Genomic DNA, 27,941 nt, shown 5'->3' on the forward strand with positions numbered 1-27,941 from the left:
TGAGTGGGTGGTACCTATCCAGACGGGCTTGCACAAAGCCTAGGTCTAGAGTATCGATAAAATTAGTTGTATTTCTAAATGACGAAGGTCGATAGATTGATACTAATGCTCCGAGTAAAATTTGAGAATAAGACATATAGCATCAGAAAATATTGACTTTTATATAAATAGTTACTTTCATGTTGAGTATATCGGACTTTAATGATACAAAGCCACGCATTTCGGGGACCTTCGCTTAACCAACACTATGATAGCACAATAACGTCAAAATACACTTGTTATATTTAGTAGAATAAGAAATTTATTAAAGTTGGTTGTGTTTCCTATGCTTCATGTATGATCGTATAGTCTTGGTAAGCCCGATTCGTCCTTTATCCATATATATCGGGCTCCCTCTTTGTGACGAAGAACATTTTTGCCGTTTGTAACCCAGCCGAACCTATATTCATTACTACTGGCAATTTTTTTAGCTAAGAATAATAGTCATTTTCGGTGTAACATTTTCTGATACAAAAACAGGCCTCGCCGGTCTACTTATTTTGAGATGCGTAGACAATTTAAAATTTTGTTTATTACAAAACCTTATACATCCGGATAAAATTTTCCATAAGAAGGGTTGTGAACTACTACTTCGCAGAATAAAATGTTATGATTTTGGTAGCAAAGTGATTATTAGAAAATAAAAGTGATGAGTGCACACAAACAGTCAAACACTATGCAGATACTTTTTAGCTCTGCGCGCCTGGTACTTCGCAGAATAAAATGTTATGATTTCGGTAGCAAAGTGATTATTAGAAAATAAAAGTGAGGAGTGCACACGAACAGTCAAACACTATGCAGATACTGTTTAGCTCTGCGCGTCTGATACTTCGCAGAATAAAATGTTATGATTTTGGTAGCAAAGTGATTATTAGAAAATAAAAGTGAGGAGTGCACACGAACAGTCAAACACTATGCAGATACTTTTTAGCTCTGCGCGCCTGGTACTTCGCAGAATAAAATGTTATGATTTCGGTAGCAAAGTGATTATTAGAAAATAAAAGTGAGGAGTGCACACGAACATTCAAACACTATGCGGATACTTTTTAGCTCTGCGCGCCTGGTACTTCGCAGAATAAAATGTTATGATTTTGGTAGCAAAGTGATTATTAGAAAATAAAAGTGAGGAGTGCACACGAACAGTCAAACACTATGCAGATACTTTTTAGCTCTGCGCGCCTGGTACTTCGCAGAATAAAATGTTATGATTTCGGTAGCATAGTGATTATTAGAAAATCAAAGTGAGGAATGCACACGAACAGTCAAACACTATGCAGATACTGTTTAGCTCTGCGCGCCTGGTACTTCGCAGAATAAAATGTTATGATTTTGGTAGCAAAGTGATTATTAGAAAATAAAAGTGAGGAGTGCACACGAACAGTCAAACACTATGCAGATACTTTTTAGCTCTGCGCGCCTGGTACTTCGCAGAATAAAATGTTATGATTCTTGGTGATTTTGGTAGCAAAGTGATTTTTAGAAAATAAAACTGAGGAGTTGCACACGAACCAGTCGCTTTCGCGTTCGGTTCAATTTTTCACTTAAATGGAGGTCCATCCAAAATAAGATAACCCGTTACAAAGATGGGAGATCTTTATTACACAATCTATGGCATTTCTATATCAATTGTAATCAATTAATACAAAATATACCTAAATATGTTAATATGCTTAAAATTTGAATCTTATACAGAACTCAAACGGTGGAAGCTGCTAAAGCCGATGCCGAGCGGATCAAGGTGCTCGGCTTAGCTGAAGCGACGGCAATCGGCGATGTCGGCAAGGCAGATGCAGAGCGGATGCTCGCTAAAGCAAAGGTCTACAAGCAGTACGGAGATGCAGCCATCATGGCTCTCGTACTCGAAGCTTTGCCAAAGGTAAATTAAAGAAATATTATATATATTTACAATGAAAGAACTTAATTTTAATTTCCTTGCTGATAGAACTGTGTGCAAGCCTGTCTGAGTTGTCACTCATTATATATTCTATCATTACGCAACAATACTTAATATTGTGTCCGGTTGTAAATACAGGAACAGGGATATAATATCTTAGTTCCCAAGGTTAGTCGTGCATTGGCCTTGTAAGAGATTGTTAATATTTCTTATAATGCTAATAGGTATAGATCACTTATTATTATCAATTTCAATAAAAATGTCTTATCTTTCATTTAAATTTAAATACAGATAGCGGCAGAAGTATCCGCTCCACTAGCGAAGACGGACGAGATAGTTCTCGTCGGAGACAACGGAGCGACAGGCGAGGTGGCGCGTCTGGCTGGAGGCATCCCGCCCGCACTGCGGACCCTCACCGGCCTTGACATCACGCAGGTGCTCAAGAGGCTGCATCCAAGCACAGGTAAGCACAATAATGACAGCACTTTTATTCTGTTAACTAGTCTTGTTCACACAGTAACTAAAGGTCTTCCATTCACGGATAAGAATATTATACTAAAAAACATTGATCCTGTAATTATTCCGCTGGACGAAAGTCTTCCTTTGAGGAGATAAATAAATAATCCCACGAAAGATTGTAAACACAAATATATATTTTTACACTTCTTAGTTTCAAGAATATCCTCGAAAGCAAAGATCGCGCTGTGTTGTACCCCAGCTTGTTTTATCAGAAAATTTAAATATAAAAGAGTTACTATGTTCAAATATATAATAATCATGTCAACGCTACGAATATTTTATTGTAACACTTTTTTTTCAGAAGAATCCTCCCTCGCTTCTACCACTAGCAAGAAGAAGGAGGTAACAGCTTGTTAATCTGCCTGTCACAAAATACAGAAGTGCCATAGCTACGGTCCCCGTGGAATTTGTAAGATGTGGTCATTGTTATATATATAACAAAGATATAACAAAGACAGTTTATTTTCTTGAATTACTTTAAAAAGATAGAGTTCAATAGAGTTTGTGTTGTTGTGTCAACTGTACGTGTTTTCGTTTGATAAATGCGACTTTGAAAATGTTAATACGAAATTATATGGGTGTCATAAGTGGTGTCTAAAATTCTTGTAAAATTTGTGAAAAAAATGTGAATCTATTTAGGCTTTCTAGTGTATTAGATTTTGTACGGTACTAAAAATCAAAGTGTTCCCAACACTGCCTTGAAAAATTTACAAAGTTTTTTCTTCGAATAGTATTAGTAAAATTACTTTGACAGTTGTATAGTAAATATAAAATTTTCTAGACAAGTTTATCTAAAATAATGTTTTCATAATAAAAATTATTAAACAACTGACTCTGTGATTTTACTCGTGTGATGCGTGAATTGAAATATACGTATGTAATGTGATTTTTTTTTCATACGCTGTTTGACATTTAAAAGCACAATTTTTTATTATTAAAATGTTTGTTTTTATTACCTCATATTTTAATTTAATTTATGTTATATCTGTACTTTGAAGTATATGATCGTGTAATGGAACCAATTAATTATATAAATTAATAAACGTGTGAAGAATATTTGTTGTTTTTTTTGAAAAATAATAAAAAAATTGAATCAATAATTTAATTACAAATATAATCCTCAGACTTCTTGGTTAGGATTGCTTAATTCGCCTCGTATGTTTGTCTTCATTAACTGAAAAATAAAATTCTAAAATCAAGACTATGAATGTATTTTTTATCAATAACATAAAAAATTAAAAGCTATTCTTAATCTATCATGGTTTTGTGATATACCACATTTTATTTTATTGAAACGCTTTATTTTTAGGATTTTACACTTAAAATGCAGATTTTTTATTTATAAAAATCAGTAACAGTAACAGCCTGTAAATGACCCACTGCTGGGCTAAGGCCTCCCTTTTTGAGGAGAATGTTTGAGCTTATTCCACCACGCTGCTACATGCGGGTTGGTGGAATACACATGTGGCAGAATTTCGATGAAATTAGACACGTGCAGGTTTTCTCACGATGTTTTCCTTCACCGAAAAGCACGAGATGAATTATAACAGAAATTAGGCACATGAAAATTCAGAGGTGCTTGCCCGGGTTTGAACCCACGTTCATCGGTTAAGATTCTCGCGTTCTTACCACTGGGCCATCTCGACCTTATATATTTCAAAATATTCGATTTATAAAAATCGAATATTTTGAATCTAATGTAGGTGGTATTGGTATTGGTGGTATAATAGTGAAAATAATCATTAATCATACAAGTTTTGTACTATACTATGTTAATAAACCAATTTTTTTTTGATATGACTGCCTCGTTGGTTTAGTGGCTTGATGCAAGACCGCAGACCCAGAGGTCCTGGGTTCAATTCCCAGGTCGGGCCAATAAAAAAGTTATTGAGTTTTTCTGTCAGAAAATTCTCAATAGCAGCCCGGAGTCTGGAAATTGGAAGTGTGTACACTCCCGTGCCTCGGAAAGCACGTAAAGCCGTTGGTCCTGCGCCTGAACTCTTTCCGGTCGTGTCGGATTGCCGTCCCATTGGATTATGAGAGCTAGGGAATAGAGAGTGCACCTGTGTTTGCGCACACACTTGTGCGCTATAATATCTCCTGCGTAGTTGGCTAATCTCTCTTGAGATTGGCCGCCGTGGCCGAAATCGGTCTGGAGGACATCATATTTTTATATGAAAGACGAGCAAATGGCCACTTGACAATATGTGATCATCTCAGACAATGATACTGTCAGATGTACAAACGACTTCTACTCTTCGACTAGCAACGCGATCTATAATAGCTGAAAAGTTGGTTTATTTGTTTGTTCGCGCTAATTTCAGAATCTACTAGACTTGAAAAAATCTCAAAGCGTTACATGAGGAGAAATGCTACAGGCTATACAAAATCGCGCTTATATTATACTTCGCAGTTAAACAATAATTTATGAAAGGTACCCAGCCCGGGTATCAGTGAGTTGGTATTTTCAGTAGGCTCAGATATAATAACTTAATAATCTTATTATATTATAGGTATTATCTTTTACTAAACAATTCTGAATTACAACTGTGATACACATATTCGTGTTTCCATGGCAACAATCTCTGTTATATATGTTTTTCATTCTCTCTCGAATAAACTAGCTAGCAATTGAAGATGTACTTATTATCCACAAACAGAGGTTATATTCTCTTAGATCCACAAACCTCTTAACAACGCTACATACGAACAGACAGACGTCCGCTGGGTATAAGCTCTTGCTATCGAATGCTTGTCCGTTCCAACGGTCAATCCAAGGATATGTTTACATTGACGTGACATGCTTTCGTAGTGGGACTTGATTATCAGGGAAATAACTTTATAGGATTATTTACCTTGACTTTTTCCGCATAACTGAGTTCAGTTTTTGTAAGCACGTAGCATAGTTTAGCGAACGCTGCCTCGGCTGTCATATCGAAGGCGGGGACAACGCCGCATTCCAGCAGCAACTACAAATCATATTAACATAACATATAATTTTGTAATTTAATAAAAACGCTTTAAAAGACAATGTGACATATATAACCTACGCCTTCAAGGTCTTATAACTATTAAAGTTCACTATAAGCGTGTTTGTATAAAGTGTAGATACCAGTCCTGTCTCATAAATGGCCTTCTCTTGAACCGTGCCGTTGATGCATTGCGTGACATTTACGACTAATATATTATTTTTCACCGCCCGCTCTATTTCTTCATAGATCTCCTTGCGCTTAATTGGCATGTTTCCGTTGCCGTATGTTTCCAAGACTACACCTGTAAAGTAAAATATTTTATTTTATTTTCTGTTGTATTTTATATACGAGTACATCGTACTCTAGTAGTCAGCTAGAGCTAAAGCGAGAAGAGTGATTGATATTCAGTTTTATTTTACTTTTATATTTTTTCATTCAATACAATAACATATTATGTATATCTTAAATGATATATTATACATCTAAATGATATATCATCGTCATTTTTCAGCCAGTTTACACAAAATCATAATGAATTATACACTTAAACCGATCTCTTGAAACACTGCATCCATTGGTGAAAACCGTATGAAAATTCGTTTCGTATTTTTTGAGTTTATCAAAGTTCAGACATACAATCAGCTAGTCAGACGCACTATAAGCTTATATGTTACAATATATTGTGTAGTTACCTTCCATGCCTTCAAATATAACTCTAATGATCTCAGCCGTTACTGTCGGAGCTACTTTTAAGACATAAACCTTTTTTGATAGTTTGTCATGTAGCCTGCACTCATCAGGGACAGATCCAGGTGGATGAAGCAGCGTCTTCGGATTTAGTACGAGAGTTGATTTCGCTTCTAGCAAAGGGGGATAGTTTGGAGAGTCAAATGCATATATTCTAGTATTAGAGACCTTTTTTACCCTGAAATGTTTAAGTTATGCAAATTGCTTTTCACAATACTGTAAATATTTTTATATATTAATAAGTGTCATTCTTGTCCCAAGGTTTTGAGCATATTTCAATTATCTCACATGTCCATGATCAGATTATTATTATATACATTTTATTACATAGATGCATCTCACTGTTTTAATTCAACGTCGAGTGCGAAAATTATAAACACTCACGGAACATTATGTTTCTTGCCTCGATTTGAGCCCGAAATCTTCAGTTAAGATTCAATTGTTCCAACATCGTTTAAATTCAAACAAACAACGGTTACATCAGCTCAAATTAATAAGTTTAAATATTGTACTTGGCGTTTTTATTTGCAAAGTAAATCAATTTACGTATACGTTTAAAAAGAATAATTATGTTATAAGTCACCTAGTCCCTCTGAATAGCTTAGATCCAAAAAACACTGTAACTTCAGGTATGTGTAACGTAGCAGCTATCAAGATGGCGCATAGGAAGTTGTTATTACCATCGCTACGAGGCTGAAATATTGGTACCTGGAAATTGTAAAGTAAAAATTAATGTCACATTATGTACGTAACACGCCAAAATAACAACCTAGATAAGCTTAGAGGAAAAGCTGAGAGTATTAAAAAGAAAACTTGATGATTAATCCACCGCGATATTCAACTATGACTTTGTGCAGAATTATTGAAGTTACCTAAAGGATTATCTAAAAAGAACTTGTTTAATCGAAAAATTTAAATAGCTTATATTGAAAACAAAATAAATGATGTTTTAAAGGTATCTTGGTGTAATAATTTATTAGATTTCAATACCTCTTAAAATTATAAGATAATATAGATTATAAATAATGCACAAAATAATAAATATAAATAAAATTTCTGTTGAAGTTAGATACGGACACGATAAGTGATGGGAATGTTTAAGCAAAACAAATAAATAAAAAATACATTCAACAATACAACTCGAATGCGGAAAATCCGCGCTCTGTACGGAACAGAAAACATTCTCGTCTTACATTCTTATCTTCAAACTAGTTATGTTAGCTCAAAGCATGAAGACAATAGAAGTAAATTCTTAATCAGCGGAATGTAAGTCATTGTGTCATTCCATGCTTTGGGATCATATGTCTTGAGAAACGATTTGTTAAAAAAGGAAGAACATTCGACTAGAGCATAAACATCTGTTCAGTCGTGTCAATTTTAATTATAATTAAATATTTTAAAATTCAAATATATCTTTTTTTTAAAGTCTGTTTGCTCGCGTAAACTTGTCAAACTATTCAATATTTATTATTTAAAACCTGGACGAGTACTACAGCTAAACATTTTAATTTAATGCATAGGCATAGTGATATTCAGAGAGCGATCGTGGTAGTATTTGTTTTACGACGGGTTTTTGTTTTTAAACATTTATTTTTAATTTTTGTTTAGTTTACTTATTTTTTTTTAATTATCTTGTCAGCAGTGCGACCAAGTTAGGCCCTACTGTGTCAAAGTAATAAAGGTTTGGCTATCGCTCAGGACCAAATAAAAAATACAATTTGTATACATTAGGGACATACATACCTACATAACTGTCTAGAATAGCTCACCTGTGCTCCTGTAAGTACAATAGTTTTGCCAATAACCTCCAGCATAAAAGACAGCATCGAAGCACCGTACGCTGTCGTATCAGTTCCATGAAGAACCACAAACCCATCGTAGTCGTGATAAAAACGCTTTAAAATATCAAAATACATTTCTGTTATATAAATTGGGTACATAAATCAAATCAAAATTCACAGTGCAGTTCAGTCATAGTTTATAGATAGATACTAATGATACTGTAAGAACTAAATAGTACTCCTTACAAAGTGAATGGAATATTATTTTTTATTTTTATTGATTCGTGACCTTTCTCCTACTGCACTCATCGCACTGACTGAATATGAAGTAGCTACCTTTTAACATTGCACATTGATAGCCACGTAGGCTAGACGCCTTACAAAAGTAGGTACTGGGTAAAACTTTGAGGTAAGTTAATAAACGTTGCTTAACATCGGTTTAGTTAAGACAGGTTTTACTCTTTCTTTCATTTTTGATTTGACATTTTTTATGTAAGGCCAATTATGTTTAAACAAATTAAGAGTTCCGTTACCTTAATATCCCGTCCCATTTTGATCCAATCATCAATTGTAAAATTCGATGCGTCCTTTAATTCCTCATATTCATGAATTTTATACAAAATCTTCATATTATCTGTATCTTTGCCATCTGTAACATTAATTATATGTCATCTAAATGAAATGTTATGTAAAAAGTATTATATATAATACTTTATATAACTTCTATAAATAAATCTATTATTAATTTATGGAGAAGCAAAATGTGTTTTTAAAGCAAGTCTTTAAACAAGTTTGCTTAAAAAAAAGTGTCGTTTTAAGAAAAATGTTACAAATTAATTCAAGTAGTACTTAGTTTTAAAAACAACGTAAAAATTTGTAAAATACTAAATTACATGAAGCTCTCGAAGAACACAGAACAAATTAATAAAAGAAACAAACAAATACAATCTTTATTTATATCGTAGAATTAATTTTAAAAAAACCAAATATACTTACACGCAATCATATTTTTACAAGGAAACAAAAGGTAGGAAATCTTTCCTTTCACAAGAATATTGGATTATTTGTAATAATCAAAAAAGGAGAAATATTAGTAATGAAATGCCTATAAATATTTTACGGTATACAATATACAATACAATAACAGTTCGTAAATGTCCTATGATTGGACAGTCGTATTAACAATTTGAATGCCATGCACCCGATCCCCACCCGAGTCCAAATGTCCCGATGGCGACGTCTCGGTTACCGAATCGTAATTATATGTAGATAGATGATCCCAATCGACATTAAGTGACCCTACTCTACAGCATAAAATTAAGTTATAAGTTACCAGGTAAGACGAGGTAGTCATTCTTATCGGTTTTGGCCAAATTTTGTTGCCAGTATTCATTATCGTGGAGTTGAGGCAGCTTTCTTATGATTCTATGTTTAATGTTCTGCTGTGGAACGAGAACTGGAAATAAATAGACAGAAAATCAAGAGTAAAATCGTAAAAAAAATAGTAGAATGCCCCACTGCTGGGCAATTTTTCTTTTAAGTTTAGCTTATACCACCAAACTGCTCCAATATGGGATAGCGGATACACATAGAGTATAACTTGACATAAGTAGGTTTTCTCACTAAGTTTTTCTTCACCGCCCGAACGAAGCACAAAATGAATCAGGCACTTAAAAAGTAACGACCTTAATTATAAACGTAGTTTAGTAGGTTTTAAGTTACACATTGAAAATTTCCTTTATTCATATATATTTAGTCGAAGTAAAAACCACCAGAAAGGTCCACCAAAAAAATCCAGTCCTTATCCTCACGGGGTTTTATAGTGTTGTTTAGAATTTTTAATATCATGATTAATATTTTCTTTAAGCTCACAAGCGTTCCAATTTTTTTTTTCATTTAGTAAGAGAAGCAATGAGAATTGTTTACAATGCCGCACAATTATTTTAGAGATTGCAAGCAATTGAGTAACATGACTAATAATATAAGTTTGTGTCTGTTATTGTGTACCAATTTTATGAGTATCATATTTTATCACATTAATATTTTTATTTTGAGGACGTAATTATTTCGGAATACAAAAATAAAAACAGCTACTAAACTAAACCAAACATGGTGTTTATTTCCAATTTAATAATAATATAAGGTCACAGATCACGAGGTCGTGGATTCAAATACCAGGTCGGACAGATAAAAGTTATCGGGTTTTTCTCAGTATCAGCCTGATGTGTGTACACTCCCGTGCCTCGGAAAGGTCGTAAAGACGTTGGTCCTACGTTTGAGTCTTTCCGGTCGTGTCCGATTTGCCATCTCATCAGATTTTGTGATCGGGGGAATAAAGTGTACAACTGTGTTTTCACACGCTCTTGTGCATAATATGTCCTGTTGAGTTGGCTAGTCTCCCTTGAAACTGGTAGTCGAAATCATTCAAGAGGACAGCAAGCTAATAAAACGCAGGTGACCGCGAGCCTTAGCTGGTTATTACATATGTTTTAATAATATTATAAATAACAAGTAACAATAACATTAAACATGACGCAACCGATATAATATATTTATATCGGTTAATTATATGCAATAAAGATGTTAAATTGCGTTGATGTTAAAGATAAAATAAGTTACGAATGCTCAGTTAAAATTTACACATAAAACTGGTAAATAATAACGGAATAAGATATGAGTAAAAGTAGAAGTTACTAAGCAAAAAAAAAATTCAACTAAACACACATAAATAGCTAAACACATAAGATATAGTGCAAAAAAGAGCAAAAAGTTAACCACGTATTGCTTCAACTGGACATGAAACTAATTAATTTACTTTATTATGTAAGTTTAATATAAAAAAATCATTTATATCGGATGACGTATAATACGTGATATTGCTTAAGAAACTTACCTCCTTTTTCATTCTTCAACATTCCAAAAGTACCTCCCGCGTACAAAACCAGCACCCTCTTAACTCGAACCATTTTATTTGAACTTTTTTTTTTATTAGTTAAATACTTCTAAAACATGTATCGTAGCGAAGCGTCGAGATACAAATGGCGAGTTCTACTTAAGTTCAAGATAACATGTTTAATGACTGGACTGACATGACTGGAGTGCACCGCTCGTTGCCCGCCCCCGCGCCGCTCCTGCACCGCTGTATTCGAGGGTCGGTCCATTTGATTATACGCGTAAGATCCTGCCGCTCCCGCGCCGCCGCCGCTGCCGCCCCGCTGCCCGCGAGATTCGAGGCAGAGGCCTAATGAAGTGCTTATTTTTGCTGTCTTTCTCATTGTTTTAACTATCGTTTGAAAAACTATTTGCTGTACTTTTAGTAAATGTATGTAAATTTCGAATTATTTAAAGTATAGCGAACACATATTTTAATTAATTCAGAAATATAGATCTTTAAGGTTGGTTGTTGTAAGGGAATAGAGAGGACATCTGTTTGCGCAGATAAGCCTGCTCTATAATAAATCTTTTTTTATAGTATAGGTAGGCGGACGAGTGACCATTTACCATCAGGTGGCCATATGGGCCACCCAACACTAACACCCATAGACATTGGCATGGCAAGAAATGTTAAACATCGCTTTATCGCTAATGCCCCACCAACCTTGAGGACTAAGATGTTACGTCCCTTGTGTCTGTTATTTCACTGGCTCATTAACCCTCCAAACCGGAACACAACAATTTCAAGTATTGCTGTTTTGCGGTAGAATAACTGATAAGTGATGGTACCTAACCAGACGACCTTGCACAAAGCCCTGCCACCAGTAATATTTTGTGCAGTTTTCTATCCTCCGTCAAAAATCGTTACTGTGACCGAAAACGGTTAGAAGGATTAGAAGGATATTATTATTTATATCATTTGCATATCTACATGTTTACAAATCTCAAACACGCTCTTTTCTCCCACGCAACTAACTAGTACCTTAAGTTTGTCACCGAAATTTGATCAAGTGTAATCAATCATTCTACGTGTAATCAGGCACATATAAAACACGTTACTAAATGAATAAACATATTTTTACAATCAACACCATTATACCTAATACCTAAACTTACAATTCGCTTCAGATTTATTAATATTTAATTTAAATTTATCCTTATCAGCTTTTATATAAACAATGGGGCATATAATACCTGATAACAACCTCTTATTTTATTTGTTATATATATAAAATTATATATTTAATATAATGTAAATTGTATAAATTGTAAATTATATATAATGTCGTTTGAGTTGTATATTAAAAATAGTATTTAGATTTAAAGCAAGCGACATTTAAAGTCAAGCGACATCGCAATAGTAATAAGGGAAGACAAATATATAGATTTTGTTATAAGTTGGAGAGAATTAATGTGTAGCCTTCGTAATTAGTGTTGCAATTATTATCAATTAAACAATATTCATATACTAGCAAAATATAAACCGGATGGGATGATTTGGATGTCGCCAAAAGTTACTACAGTTCGTTCACAAACAAATTCAGATAGCTCGCATTTGCATAATCAAGAATAGATAGGAGTTTGGTAACAACGTTATGGTAGGAATTTGCGAAACAGATTGAAGGTACAAGTATCTTAGAAAGCTCAACATATTCGAACAAATTTGCAAGTTTTTACATAGAATCCTTGATAAAGTATACTCATCATAATGAAGATTTAAAGTATAAGAGGATTTTGAATCATACTTAAAAATTTGAATTAATTAAACTTCCGATTAACTAATTCATTATAAATAAATTATTAAATACTCAATACGAATAATAACAATAAATTAACAAAATAATTTATTCATTAACAATAGGTAACAACAATACTTAAAAACAATTACACAACTAGACAATAATTTCACTTCTCAAATACTTGTGCGGCTTAATAAATAAAAATTACTTCTAAGAACAGCCAACGATAAAATAACACGAATATTTTCATTTAATGATAGCATCATTTTAAATTATTGCCTTATAAATATCATAATAACCGTTGCTAATAATGTTAAACTAATTTTGTGTGTCACTGATGAGCCAGGGGCATCGTCAGCTGTAGATGGTTGTACAGTGGTAGTAGTACTACTGTTATTATCATCGTCATCGTTTTGTTCAACTGGTGGAGAAGCTGTTTGACCATCGGTTGTATATTGTCTGCCCCAAACAGCAAAGGTATATAAGTCAGCGTTGAAATTCTTCAAATCCATTGTAATTATAGTCAGTAAGTTAAAAAGTGTTGTTTTTTCAAACGTATAATCGTTTGTCTCCAGAGGCATGATGGCTGTATTCAATGATATTGGGAAGTAAGCGGCTTCGTTTGCATTAAGTTCCTCGTTGACTGTAGGTGCTGGTATAGTTGCAGTAATGCGGAGATTTTCAAAAACGCCTGTCGTATTCGATTCGAATTTTTCGAATCTGTAAACATTTTCAACATTAAATATTCCTTCTACTTATTTCGATAATTTTAAATCTCATATAAATCTAAACATTGGCTAGTAAAAAAGTGTGTTAACGTATATTGGTACCTTTTCCCACAAGTGTCGATAGTGTCTCCTGTGCAAGCGAATACGGCGCACAATCTACTTCCTCCAGTAGCTACACCGCTGAAGCTACGCACACCACTGAATGCTGCGGCTCTATATCTATAATTCTAAAACAGGAAAGAATTTCTGTTGTTCAATAGTAAATCGAACATTGCGAATGAATGAATGAAATATATAATGCCTAAACATAGACAAATGGTTAAGCACGTGATTCATAAACGAATGTGGGCGAACCTGGGCAAGCACTAATTTTTTTATGTGATTAATATGTTTTTATTTTTTTTTTTTTTTATAGAAAAGGAAGGCGAACGAGCATATGGGCCACCTGATGGTAAGTGGTCACCAACGCTCTTAGACATTGGCATTGTAAGAAATGTCAACCATCGCTTACATATCCAATGCGCCACCAACCTTGGGAACTAAGATTTTATGTCCCTTGTGCCTGTAATTACACTGGCTCACTCACCCTTCAAACCGGAACACAACAATATCAAGTATTGCTGTTTTGCGGTAGAATATCTGATGAGTGGGTGGTACCTACCCAGACGAGCTTGCACAAAGCCCTACCACCAGTAAAAATAATTATATAATTTATTTCGTGCTCGGCGGTGAACCTGCATGATTGGGATGAAAATCAGTGATGGAAAAAATTAGGATTGCAACATAAAATGACGCTTCAGCTGATGATTTTTCAATTTGGTAAATTCTTAATAAATGAACTTAATATTAAGTAGATAACATCATATACGACGTCAATATCAGCATTCGAAAGTAGAACAAACGTTTCTATAATAATATATACATATAAGCGGCCGATGGCAGTTGTAGGAAGCGAATGGGCAAGATAAAATGGATTATATGAATATTTTATTTGTTAAATAAATAAGTAACATTTTGTTTCTGAGTATTTAATAAATCCTTATAATTAAACAAAACACATTCGAATTTATTGTGCTCAAATAATAAAAAAATAAAGTATATCACATTTTAAGCGTAATTTCGTATTTTTTTTTTTATTTTTCGTCACCAAGTTATTTTTTTGCTTATACATTAAAACGGTATAGATAATTGTGCTTCAATTAAAGCGTTTTAAATTTAAAAGTCAACTTTTGATCAGCGTGTAAATTATGCTCTAAATGTTTTTTGATTTTCAGTATTGTAAATAATATTTTCGATTTCAATGTATTTATGTACATCATCTTTAGATGGGTTATATATTATTTCTCCATCTCTATTGAACATTCTTCCCCAAATACCAAATGAAACGAGTTCGTTTTGAGGAGAGTTCAATTTGTATGTGATATGCTCACGACCATTATGTTTTATAATTTCATTATTTTCTTCTAGATCTTTCCGGGTTTCATCCATTTTATAAGTGAAGTTTTTCGGATTTAGTGGAAATTTATTGTTTCTCATTGAAACAGGATAGTACAGAATATCGTCACATTTTAATGTGTTGTTGTAATGCTTGCGGTATGACGTCATTTCTATAACTAATTCCTCAATAACGACATTCTCTTCAGTTTTGTTGTATCTGAAATTTTACAAATAATTAATATTTTTTTCTGTATAACATCTTTATCTATATGTATTATAAGCTTAAGTGCTTGGCGCTTTGGTCTGTATGTCCGCGATAGCCTCAGAAATGACAGGAACGATTTCCATACCGTTTTCACAAATAAACAAAACGACTCATGAGGTACGTTTAAGTATATAATTAATAAAATTTTGATATTTGCTATGTTTTAAGCAATCATTGCAAAAGAATATATATTTTTTTTAATCATTAATATATGACAAAAATATGTAGTTATTGCTGAGTGTTGAAATGTTATTTAAACACAGTAGTATATTTTGAAAAGGTTTCGTAGCTTTCGAATATATAATATATACATTTAACTTATTCATAGACTGAGATCAAACCTATGTGTGTGCGTTGAGGTCAAACCTTTGTGGTTTTTTTAGTGTGCATATATATTGATGTCCCAGTCGAGATGGCCCAGTGGTAAAAACGCGTGAATCTTAACCGATGGACGTGGGTTCAAACCCGGGCAAGCACCTCTGAATTTTCATGTGCTTAATTTCTGTTATAATTCATCTCGTGCTTTTCGGTGAAGGAAAACATCGTGAGGAAACCAGCATGTGTCTTATTTCATCAAAATTCTGCCACATGTGTATTCCACCAACCCGCATTGGAGCAGCGCGGTAGAATAAGCTCCAAACCTTCTCCTAAAAAAGGGAGAAGAGGCCTTAGCCCAGCAGTGGGACATTCATAGGCTGTTACTGTACTGTATATATTGATTAAAAAAGTAATCGCTATCTATTTCTTTATTTCAAGCCTTAAATCATAAAAGAGGTTCTATGTATGTATATATATAAATATAATTTCAAAACTGTATCTTAAACTAAGATATGAAATAAAATAGTTTTAACGGTTTTTTAATGTAAAAAAAATATTATATTTCATTTGGTAGAACTTCATGAGGCTGGTCTGGGTTATAAACTACACTACTATGTATATAATAACGCTATATATCAATATCAGTACTTAGTATTGTTTTATCCCGGTTTAAAAGGCGAGTAAGTGTATTTAGGCGAGTAAGTATAAGGAACATAACATATTAGTTTCCAATATTGGTGGCGCATTGATGATGCATGAGATGGTTAATTTTTCTTAGTGTCAATGTCTATGGGGGTTGGTGACCACTATCTGGTGGCCAATCTGCCTACCTAATAAATATTAAATAGAAATAACAAATAAATATACATTATAATCATTTACCTATACGCACAGCTTTTCGGATCTTCGGTCTTACAAGCAACTAACAAGCAACCTAAAGTCCCAACTGGTCTTTTAGCGTACACGTGTAAGCCGTCCTGGATGAAAGCCCTAAAAAATGGCCCCTGCAAGAAAGTGTGTAATGTAATATGTATCCATAGATACAAAAATAAATAACACTACGTATATTTCCTCCTAGCCTGTTAAGTAGAAGGATCCAGAGCCAATTTTACCATGCTCCACCATTGGTGAAATACTGTAACATGTACTGTAAAGTTTCCATGATGTCTTATTATGACAGAAAGTGTACCGTTAAAATCCCTCGCCCTGTCCTGGTCTCTCCACCACGAGTGAATATTATCTCTTCCAGCGTAAAAAGGTATATAAATAATAATTAAAAAACAGTGATTTCTTGTTTGTAGGTATCCCCATATATTTCTTCCAAGGAGTAACCTAATTAGGTACATTTTATTTATTTATTTAATATTTCCAATATATATTAAGGAATGTCGGCGTTATATAATCGTACGAACTTGGTATATGAATAAAATAACTTTTAAATCGTAACATGGTCCTACTGACTGACTTGGGCTGCGGCAACCACTGAAAAGAGGGATTAGCCGACTGCGTAAGATATATTATAGTGCAAAAGTGTGTGCGCAAACACAGATACATTCTCTATTCAATAACTACCACAATCCGATGGGACCGCAATCTGATACGATGGAGAGAGTTCAGGCGAAGGACCAACGACGACATCGATGTATGTGTTTTCCGAGGCACGGGATCGTAACACACATGCTAACATGCAATCTCCATACTACGTGGAAACAGATGACAAAACATAACAAAAACAAAATTACACAAGGAACTTGAAACATGAATTAGAAATAAACAAAAAAAGATAATTAAATATGTTTACTTACCATTGAGTGTCCAAGGTTAATATAGACTTAAAGCGTCATCATGCACTACACTGCACTACATTCATGAATATTAGTTACAACTAAATGTTAAAGTCGGGTTAAAGTGCAGTATGATAATTTTACTTTAGTAACAATATTTAAGCACATGCAATTAAGACTCGCTAATATTCCAGTGTGAGATTTTTTAAGCTCTGAGTCCGATTTAATAATTATTTGTGAAACGAAAACTAAAATTAATTAAAATTTTAATGGCAAATAAATAAAAATTGTATATTGACCGAATTAATTATGACATAAGCAAGTGTAACAATATACCGTGTGTTTAATTGCGGATATGCTAATTCAACACATATCTAAAGCCTAAAATCTTTTCATAGATGATAATATGTTTTATCTTTTTTGTAAATGCGAAAGGTCGTATGCCTGTATCTGATTCTAATATTTTTTGTATTTATTAAAGCTAGCACCTCAAAAAAGTACTTTATTCGTTTATTACCATATACAAATAAAACATTACAAATTATAATGTACTAAGAAATATTCAGGTCCGACCAGCTTAGTCCGTTCTTATAAATCGTTACGTAAGTGATAAAAAGACTCACACGCGTCTAGAATTTAAGTTCGTTAAAAAGTATTTATATGTGACGTGCATTAATCTTGTTATAGAATGCTTTAGCGGATGATAGAGAAATAAAAAAGACCAAATGAATACCTATAGACACTTACCGTTGATCCCTCCCTTTTGCGCAATTTAACTTGGAAGTGACACAATACATCTTTATCGATAAGTGTAAACTCTTCAGACTCATTCCTCAACAATCTGGTCACGTGAGAGGGCAATGATGGATCAGTTATTAGACGCAAGTTATCATGGTCTGATGGATCATCGTAGATTGGACCTGGATATGTGCCTTCTACCTAAAATGTAAACATATTATTAAACAATATAGACCTGTCAAATCTTTTGCGTTAATATTTTGATAAACATTATTAATTTTGTTTCCTTATAATTAGTATAATAAAAACATACTAAAATTATTCAATTATCTGTTTCTCATTATATTTACCTGACCAGGAACTTTAGGCACTTTAGAAACGAGCAACTTTGTGGTCGGTACTCCTGGCATAATACTTATTAGAGCACCAGCTTCACCAGAATAGATACCTGACCCTAAAATACACAAGCAAATAACATAATAAAATAATATTGTAGACAAATTTTTGAGCAATATGATATAGTATAATTTAAAAATTAAATAAGTATAAAAGGTTTTCGGAAGAACATTATTGAGTAAAAAAAAATCTCACCTGCACTACCAACGGCTACATTGTTAGCTCCAGATGCAAGAAAATTGACATTCATAGAATGTGCGTACGCCTGTTGAATCTCGACAGCTGAAGGTAAACAGAGAATTCACAATTTATTAAGGTATTAATAATAATTTAAATAAAATTTATTATATTTTTAGTTTCATTAATTAAATATTTCTAAACATTCGACGAAAGCCAAAAATTTACAAGCAAATATCTTACCAGTTAAATAAGGCATTTCTGAGAACCACATCGTCGTAAATACGACATCCGTGATGTTTTTCTTCTCAACCACTTGAACAGCTGGGACTTGGAACATGAGATCGAAACATATGTAGTGACCGAAAGTTACACCAAAGTCCGTCTCGAATATCCCTAAATCAGGCGTCAATGCTGGCGTCCGTGTAAACTCACCGAATAGGTTAATCTTACGATATCTATAATAATAAAAACAATAGCTTTGAACTAAAAAAATATTATTAAAATTCTGTACACATTATTCATTTATTATCTAATGTTAAATCGCATTCTTTCAAATTCGACTTATCGTTTTTATTAAAAACAATGCAAGCCTTTGCATTGTTATTCAACAAAATTAAATTTAATGAAAAATTAAAAAGAAAAAATAAATAATTTTTAAAGAAAGAGGTAATACTGTAATTTAAATTATTATTTTAAATAACTTTGATAGTATCCCTGATACATCCCAAGTATTACGTTCAGTTATAGTATATACCTGTCAATAACAGTTCCATTCCTATCGAAAACCACGTTAGTATTGAACAAATACACCTTCCGTTCCGGACAATACTCAACGGTTGCGTCATCAGTGCAATTAAGAACCTCTTGTACGTTGATAACTACATAGATCTGGTTTTGTCTAGCTGCTGATGATATGGATACCAGGATCTGAGGAATTATCATGAAGATAGATGGAGTTCAAATAAAAATAAATGGACAGGGTTATATATATAAATGATAATTTAAAATAAACAATGAGACCGCTGTGTTAGTTATTCAAAGTTTCGCGTAGCGTAGTAAAATGCATGACAGTTATACCACCACAGAAACCCGTGTGGCCACTAGCCTGTTATTTATTTTTCATGGTGTATTGAGCTCGATAGTGAGTAGCCAATTACTGGTGACCATTGCTCTAAGCAGCCGTAAATAATATAATATTATTTTAAGGTGGGTGAGATAAGATTATGTTTATTGACTTGAGACCTTGCAGAATTGTGTTCTAAAGTGTGTTTTGCACGTGATATTTCCATATGTGTAAATAATGATTATCTTAAATGTATTCAGATCTTCACCATGATTTTCTATGTTTAATAACATTAGGTCCTTACATATGAAATTAGCGTTTTGTCGTACTGACCACATTGATCTGAAATATCTCCTCTTTGGTTAAGAATTCCAAATTCAAAGGATTAATGATGTGTATGGCGCTGGTCGTAAATGAAAGCACGGTACGTTTTTGGTTTCAACGTTTTCGTTCTGGAAATTTACACCTTCAGAACCAACCCCGTGGACGGCCGGAGACCAAAGTGGAAAATTAAGAATTAAAAGCTATTGTGGAAGCGAATCCATCACAAAGCACTTCAGAGATAGCTGCAGGCTTCGGGGTAAGTAATAAAACTGTATTAATTCACTTGAAGCAAATCGGGAAAGTGAAAAAACTTGAACGATGGGTACCTCATGAATTTAGTGAATCGAATTTGCAAACACGCGTCGACTGCTGTGTTACTTTGCTCAACCAACACAATAATAAAGAGGTTTTAAATCAAATTATTACTTGTGATGAAAAGTGAATACTGTACGATAATCGGAAGCGCTCGTCGCAATGGCTGAACCCTGGAGACCCAGCCAAATCCTGCCCAAAACGAAAATTGACTCAGAAAAAGTTACTTGTGAGTGTTTGGTGGACTAGCGCTGGTGTCGTTCACTATAGCTTTTTAAAATCTAGCCAAACGATTACGGCAGATATCTATTGTTAGCAACTGCAAACCATGAAGGAAGAACTAGCTACTAAACAACCGAGATTGGTCAATCGCTCTAGGCCGCTGCTGCTTCACGACAACGCAAGACAATACAATTGGAATGTCTGCAACATCTACCGTACTTCCCGGACCTTGCTCCAACAGATTACCATTTCTTCCGGAATTTGGAAAACTTCTGACAAGGAAAAAAATTCAACTCCGATGCAGCAGTCCAAACCGCCTTCAAAGAGTTTATTGATTCTCGCCCCCATGGTTTTTTTAGTAAAGGGATCAATGAACTACCTATGAGATGGCAAAAGTGCATAGATAACAACGGTGCATACTTTGATTATTAAATATATTTTACAAAAAAAAATTGATTTTATATTCCTCCCGTACAAAACGCCAATTTCAAATGTAAGGACCTAATATTTAATACCTTTATTCGGCTTTAAGGACACCCACGTGAGGGGTGAGTGACCCTCACGGAATATAAAATCAATTTTTTTTTGTAAAATATATTTAATAATCAAAGTATGCATTTTATTTATTGTAACATAGGTGCAACAGTTTTATTCTATTTTACTCTGGAAGCCACATAGCATTACACCCTCAAATATAATACGATACTCTTATTGATGGTATTTAGACCTTACCTCGTCATACATATCTGGTTGTAAGGCTGGGATAGGGTACTCTTTTATTGAACCATTAATCGGTATGACCACACTTTCTCTTCTTGTAAGCGTCATTTCAGGAAACACCACGATATCTGCATCCTGCAATCATATATATATAGTTTTATCTATTTAAATTAAGGCTCATTCATAAATTAATTAACCTTCCGAATCTTGACAAGAATGTTAAGCATAATAAAATATGAAGTTAATATTCTAGGAAGTTATATGTTAAACACACTTATTGGTATACAATAGTCATAACACCATATTACAAGGACTTAAGCTCCTTTGTTTGATAAGGAGGATGTGATGCTATTTGAGAATACATTACACAGATTCTTCTTGATTTAATGGGGAACTGAATAAAAACTCCTAAAAGTGGAATCAAGCCAATAGCCAGGAAAGACTAAATGAATGGATCATATCACGGACCCTAAAAGTAAGTAACAGCATGTAAATGACACACTATTGGACTAAGGCCTTTTGAGGAGAAGGCTTAGAACTTATTCCACCACATTGTCTCTCTAATTCGAGTTGGTGAAGACATGAGTGTCATTTTCTCTCGTCGGTAAGGTTTGGGCCTTATTTCTGCACCCTACTCGGCTGTATGTAACAGAAATTCATCCACATTTAGTTTTCCTCATCATGTCGTCCTTTGTCGAGCAAGAGATGAATTATAAGCCTGAATAACATTTGCACATGTTTAAACTTGAAACTCTCGGTTAAGATTCATTCTAAAAAAATATTCTATTGTTATTTTGTTCTTAGGAATTAATTCCTATAAGAATAAATATTCCCCTATATTACCTGCGAACCGGCATCTTGAATTAGTTCAATATAATTTTGTAAATTGACGGCTGAGTCAGATTGCACCATATATTCGACAACAGCTGCAGTGTAGCTGGTATCTTCAGGAGTTGAACGCTACAAACACAAAAAAGAACTATGAAACAATCTATATATATAAGCAAATATCACTCATCACGAGATCACCTAAACTAACCGGTCGATTGACTTGAAATTTGTTACACTTTCTTCTTCCCCGACATAGACGCTCATTAAGAACGGATTTTACGCAAACCCTATCCAATAAACATATTTTTCTTTTTATCTGCCTATGCGAAGACGATTAACTAGATAGTAGATAGACAATAAACGATATGAAAAGTAGTTTAATGCCTCGTTTGCAAGTCAAAATTACCAACTTTTACTGTGACAGATTATAACGTCCCAGGTTCGAATCTCAGGCGAGATTTATAAAAGCTTTCTGCAAAATAATTTCAATAGTAGGCCGTAGTTCGAAAGTTAATGTTACACAATGTCCCTCGTCTCGTATTGCCCCGGAACGCTTTCCGGTCAAATTTCTGCTTACTTGATTTTGACTATTCCATGTGCACTATAACAATCTCTTGCACAGTTGGCTAGTCAATAATCTCACATGATAATGGTTATGTCTGCGCTTTGATAGTTAGGACAAACGATTTTATAATATAAAATGTATTATATATGTAATGTATATATAGCGTCTTCACGCTATTTAAAAAAGTGGTTTCACTTCGTAAAGGGAACAATTTATTACAATATATATGCATACATTAATTTAGAATTTTAAATATCTTTAATAATAAAACATAGATTAGGAATTGACATTTTTAATTATTGTCATTTGTCGGTTGTTACCATAAGTTATTTGATTGTATTTAAACTAAAACTTGCAGATTAACTATGGCAATGGTGAGAAATGATAGCAAGAAGATTATTTATCGTTTTTATAAAAGATAATAAAATATTCATTTGCAAATTCGCAGAAATACAAAATGACCTTAAAATACAAACAAATAAAACGTAATTGTTTTGCTGACTCTTTATTATCCCTATTCCAAACCGGCGTTCGTTTATTTACAATGCTATTGTAGTTGTTACAGGATATGATTAATAAAATCACAACATATTTTCTTTTTGTATTTAGTACATAAATAAATGAAATCAGAATGTATTTGTGTCGCGAGTACTTTTCCAGTGAGTCGAGACTTGTAATTGGTTTAAAATTTAATTAATACTTTGTTCAAGAGAAAAGTAAATATTAAACCTGCTTTTGTTTAAATTAAATTGAAAACAAAAGAATAAGAATTAAGTTTAGACAGAAAATGTGAGTACCTTACCATAAAAAATATCACAAAGAACTTTTGATACACAATGCATTTAAAGCTTCGTGTTTTAATAAAATAAACATTACCGAAATACCGGCCAAATACTAATTATAGCTTGTTGATCTTACCTGATCTGAAGACGACACACAGAGAAACGCAAATAACAGACTCCAATACATCTTAAAGTATTGATAAGCGTCACAAAACAAATGTAATCATTCGTCTATAATAAAACATTTAAAACTGATAAATGTTGAATCTGTATTCATATTGCGTATATTTACGGCTCGAAACACGTCTCCGTTCACAGCAAGTTGATACAACACTGTTATGATGCGTGTCGATGCGACGCCGTGCCCCGTGCTATATATTTCGTTTTACATAATATGTAGCGTTTCTCAGATGTATGTATTCACTTCGACACGTTAATCATTATTTATTCATACAATGTACTAACAAAACATATATAAAAGCCGTCAGACTTAAAATTAGGCGCAGTATTTAGAAATTAATTAATTTTAAAACGAAAAAGAAACACAAATATATTTTAAAATATAATTCATGTTTTTTTTTTATATTTTACCTAACTTTTACATAAATTTAATAAGCTGTATACTATTATTAAAATAAACCACAATCCTTAATTAGAATTAAGATATTATTAAAATATCTCTATTTGTTTGATACAAATTACATCGCATACTACATGTTTATAATTTGCAGAATGTTCTCCGAATGTGTAGAGTGTAGACTTGTTAGTGAAAACATATCGGCCTGAGCACATGTCGAGGTTAACCGGATTGAGCGAAGATTCAGTACCGAGAAACAATAAATTACTGGGTAAGTTACGAAACAATCGAGTCTTTATATTGTTTTTCTCCAAAAACAACGGATACTACGAGTGAATCAAAAAATTCTACTTAATATCATTTTAATTCAGACACTTGAAATAACGTTTATCTAACTTTCTTATTCTTTCCACATAAAATTAATGCCAAATTTAGTTCCACGTGCAATAAAAAAAAAAAATCCAGGGAATATTTTTGATGGTCAATAATATCAGTCTCCGGATGCGCAACGCATCGATGGAAACGCAACTTACTATCGTTGCGTTTCCAGGTTCGCAAACGCTTTCTTATTTCACACACCTTTTCACATGTAATCAATTAAAATTTCTTCTATCCCAGAACACTCTTCACTTAGGCCGTTGCTTTGTGAGCGGTAAATGCAACATTTTTCAATTGCGGAGAAACTGGTCCTTTATAAAACATGGTTTGCCTCTTAGCTTTGAAATCGGGTGATATATTAACATGAGGAAAAAAGAAAGAAGTGTTCATCATTCAGAGATTACGATGAGAAATTTAGAAACGAAACAATGAAACCCCAGTGAATTAGTTAAAATTAATTGTATGTTACCAAATGATTTAAATAGGTAACCCAAATCTTTTATGGTAATCCTTTTGCACTCCGATGCCAAATTCTTTGGTTTTTTGACACTTTCTTTTAAAGCGGAGGTTGAAGGCCATCCAGAACGTGGATCTTCTTCATCATCTTTACAGTTCGATGATTGTTTGATCGACTTTTAAATTCAGCAATCCAGTAATCTCATGATGTTGGCTATCGTAGAATAGTATAGGATAGCCAAACATCATATTTTTATGTCACCTCAATGTCCAAAAAAGCCTTTATAAACATTTGTTTTAGTTTTTTACAGTGTATTTTTAACTTTGCACAAACCAATTAATTTGCTTTGATAACATAGATATCATATAATACTCTACATATTATTTAAAAAAAAAAACACATTTTATTTCTACATGCAGACTTACGCTATATGATAAAATATAAATTTCATAGACTATATAGAAATGTATATAAAAAATAAGTTTATAAATTATTAAAAATAAGTTTTATAATTTACCCTCGTATTGCTCTCTAAAATTTAGGCCTGCGGTTATTGGAATTTTTAGAAGTATAGTATATTTTACAGGTATAGTCCAAACCATATTTTAAAACAAAAAATATTATACCTAACTTTGAACTGAGTTGAATCAATAATACTGATATAAAGTTTGAATAAACGTGCAGTTTTAAACTTTGGAAATCAAACCAGATTTTCAAGAATATAAAAAATACATCTATGTCCAAACATAATATAAATTAATAATAAAAGTAGTTTTTGTCTATGGGATTATTTTAATATATATGATAAGATAGGTATAATTATATTTGACAGCATGCGAGAGGGCTATGTGTGAGTATGTGTGGTCTAGAATAAATTGGTATAATAAAAAGTATTAAAACATTATCGAGACTAGGCTTATTGTGATTATAATACACAGATAATATTTAAAGAAACGCGCGAAAAAGGACTTATATGAGTTACAACGCATTAACACTGGCAAATGCTTTTATTTCTTTGGTTAAAATATTTTGTATTTCTTATTTTTTTTAGTCATTTAAATATTCATAAATTAAGTACCTATTTATCATAGCTTTAGTCATCTGCTAATTTAAATGCCAAAGAATTAAGAGCTGTCAAGATCGATAAACTTTAGTACAAATATTGAATATTATCTGTGTTGACTCATTATTGACAACATAATGAATCATTGTTTAAGAAATAAATATAAAGCTATAAAATCCAAAAGAAAACCAACATAACTGAAATACTAAAATATTGGTAACGATTACCTTAAAAATGTTATTGTATCATTTTCGTAGCAATGATTTAATTATCAAACAATTTCATTAATTTGTTTAGAAATTCAATATTATTAGGATACATGAGAGTAATTTTCTATTTGATATTGATTAATAAAAGGAACAAATAAATGTATAAATAAAATCCTGGTCTAAAAAAAGCTACAAAATATAAAAACAGTATTTAAAAATTATATTAAAGGTCAAACTTATTTCCTTCTTTTAATAAACAAGATTGACCTCCTGGCCGATTTCGGCCACGGAGACTAATATATTGTATATAATACAGTATAGTGCACAAGTGTATAAGAAGGTGCACATTATATTCCCTCGCTCTTATAATGCTAAGGACCGCCTCAGGAGGCCTTAGTAAGCTAGCCGTTAAATCAACGAAGCAGTAAATAAACATAGAATGTTACAAGTAATTTTAAACATAATTTTATAATGATGTTTCTTTCAGAGTTGGCTAAGCTCTTCAATCATACAGCCTAGACATTCGGGCATATCATTTTTCTGAAACGTTTTAAAATCGCTAAGTCAGCGCTCCCACCATAGAGAAATAGTTTACTCGTATGTTGCATCTGATTCGGAAGACGAAGAACCAGGTGCTATGGCCTTGGGAGAGTTCTATGTATAATAGTAGACTATAATTATCCAAATGATATATATAATAATTATAAATAAGCCGTTTTAACCTGAACTTTAATCCTTGTTGTTGTGAAACATTAGCAATCATATACGGAAATTCTCGCCATCTCCCTAACTATAAAACTATAAAGAGCCTACGTTTTAACTTGTATTCAATAACTCAATATATTTTTTATGGTTGGTGTTAATTTTATCGTTAAATTTAGATTATATTTAAGACGTATTATCTTGATAATTTATAACGGTTTTAAGTAAATTCTATAATAAATGGAAAATATATATAAAATTTGATCATATGATAAATTATGTAAAAATTGATCATTTTAGTGTGCACTAGTAGTAGGTAGGTCATTTATAAATTTTGAAAAAAAAAATCTCCTTATACGAAGGGTAGTAGAGAGAGCTGCACCGCTTTTAGGTCTCGTCACAGCGTCCATAGAGAAGCTTGCCTCTTTAAAAGTTATAAACAGTTTATTTTTGTTTCGCCCATACTTATAATTCCTAATCGCAGGGATAAGCTTCGATTAACTTAAAGGTTAACACATGATTATATATTCTTATATATGTAATATTGTCTTGTTTATAAATACACTAATATACTATTGACGTATTAATTATTCACTTAGCTAACTGATAGACCTTGCAAACACGCGGAGGCGGACTGTCAATAATATCTTATAAAAGATATCGAGATGAAATTTTAGACACTTTGATTTGATATTAATTTATTAATATTAACTTTCTATTGTTTTTATATATTCCTAACATTATATACATATATAAATACTTTATTCATGATAATAATCAAATTAAATATTAGTTTCAGTGTATATATATTTAAAAATGACATTCTATTTAACATACCTATTATATTTATTTATTATTCTGCTGTTATAAATTATATAATTTATAAAAAAAGGTTAATCAAAATTAAAAATATTTAATTACCTGTGTAGAAAATCCTATTGAACACAGTAATATGAGGAGACTTATACGCGTCATGATAATGAGGAAAAATTCGAATCGTCACTATTTTCGCTATCACTGACAACTGGCAAGCACTGAATGCAGAGTCAATATATATTAAACGAGAAGGCTGGAGTTTATTTCCAATATCTTATCTTGGCATACGTAAAACTAAGACATTCAATATCTAACAACAAAAGTATATTTTTGATATTTTAATATAAAATAAAATTAATGATATATATATATATATATATATATATATATATATATATATATATATATATATATCTCATAATTAAATCATTATTATATTATACAAATAA

At 32.6% G+C, this 27,941-nt stretch overlaps 3 protein-coding genes across 8 annotated transcripts in view; 1 reads left to right on the plus strand and 2 right to left on the minus strand.

Annotated features, from left to right (window-relative positions):
* The window catches only part of LOC126775286 (flotillin-2), a 246,230-nt gene extending 242,838 nt beyond the window's left edge, over nt 1–3,392 (plus strand). For 3 of the 4 annotated variants that reach the window (XM_050497103.1, XM_050497105.1, XM_050497106.1), the window contains 3 exons: nt 1,732–1,915; nt 2,225–2,396; nt 2,754–3,392. In XM_050497103.1, coding sequence (XP_050353060.1) covers nt 1,732–1,915; nt 2,225–2,396; nt 2,754–2,809 — 412 coding nt within the window. In that variant the 3' untranslated portion in view covers nt 2,810–3,392. The remainder of the gene's footprint in view (nt 1–1,731; nt 1,916–2,224; nt 2,397–2,753) is intronic. The other variant, XM_050497104.1, reaches the window with a different exon arrangement.
* A 70-nt stretch (nt 3,393–3,462) lies between these two features.
* LOC126775290 (L-asparaginase-like) lies at nt 3,463–11,021 on the minus strand. The gene is made up of 9 exons (XM_050497114.1): nt 10,846–11,021; nt 9,286–9,408; nt 8,486–8,601; nt 7,941–8,066; nt 6,755–6,879; nt 6,117–6,349; nt 5,565–5,725; nt 5,308–5,421; nt 3,463–3,626 (listed from the first exon to the last, which is right to left on the minus strand). The coding sequence occupies exons 1-9, from the start codon at nt 10,916–10,918 to the stop codon at nt 3,573–3,575; spliced, it is 1,125 nt and encodes a 374-aa protein (XP_050353071.1). The 5' UTR covers nt 10,919–11,021; the 3' UTR covers nt 3,463–3,572.
* Nucleotides 11,022–12,713: 1,692 nt separating this feature from the next.
* On the minus strand, nt 12,714–27,719 carry LOC126775282 (vanin-like protein 1). Of its 3 annotated transcripts, none has more exons than XM_050497098.1 (10): nt 27,598–27,719; nt 21,956–22,072; nt 21,125–21,247; nt 19,226–19,398; nt 18,712–18,926; nt 18,487–18,573; nt 18,246–18,349; nt 17,905–18,096; nt 13,456–13,580; nt 12,714–13,345 (listed from the first exon to the last, which is right to left on the minus strand). In XM_050497098.1, the coding sequence occupies exons 1-10, from the start codon at nt 27,649–27,651 to the stop codon at nt 12,898–12,900; spliced, it is 1,638 nt and encodes a 545-aa protein (XP_050353055.1). In that variant the 5' UTR covers nt 27,652–27,719; the 3' UTR covers nt 12,714–12,897. The 3 variants fall into 3 exon arrangements, with proteins under 3 accessions (XP_050353055.1, XP_050353056.1, XP_050353057.1); XM_050497099.1 differs by lacking the exon at nt 27,598–27,719 and adding an exon at nt 23,427–23,630; XM_050497100.1 differs by lacking the exons at nt 12,714–13,345; nt 13,456–13,580 and adding exons at nt 14,400–15,007; nt 16,256–16,377.
* Between the last annotated feature and the right edge of the window lie 222 nt (nt 27,720–27,941).

This window comes from Nymphalis io, chromosome 18 (genome assembly GCF_905147045.1).
Source record: "Nymphalis io chromosome 18, ilAglIoxx1.1, whole genome shotgun sequence".
Taxonomy (NCBI): domain Eukaryota; kingdom Metazoa; phylum Arthropoda; class Insecta; order Lepidoptera; family Nymphalidae; genus Nymphalis; species Nymphalis io.

What these genes read in the sequence shown, in the direction of transcription:
- LOC126775290 (XM_050497114.1), bottom strand. Translation starts at nt 10,918, where the DNA reads ATGGTTCGAGTTAAGAGGGTGCTGGTTTTGTACGCGGGAGGTACTTTT. An exon ending in TTGTACTTACAGGAGCACAG is followed by an intron (nt 6,880 to 7,940) that starts GTGAGCTATTCT and finishes TACAATTTCCAG; the next exon opens with GTACCAATATTTCAGCCTCG. An exon ending in TATATTTGAAGGCATGGAAG is followed by an intron (nt 5,726 to 6,116) that starts GTAACTACACAA and finishes TTTACTTTACAG; the next exon opens with GTGTAGTCTTGGAAACATAC.
- LOC126775282 (XM_050497098.1), bottom strand. Translation starts at nt 27,651, where the DNA reads ATGACGCGTATAAGTCTCCTCATATTACTGTGTTCAATAGGATTTTCT. An exon ending in TGCCTAAAGTTCCTGGTCAG is followed by an intron (nt 18,097 to 18,245) that starts GTAAATATAATG and finishes TTTACATTTTAG; the next exon opens with GTAGAAGGCACATATCCAGG. An exon ending in GCAAAAGGGAGGGATCAACG is followed by an intron (nt 13,581 to 17,904) that starts GTAAGTGTCTAT and finishes TTCCTGTTTTAG; the next exon opens with AATTATAGATATAGAGCCGC.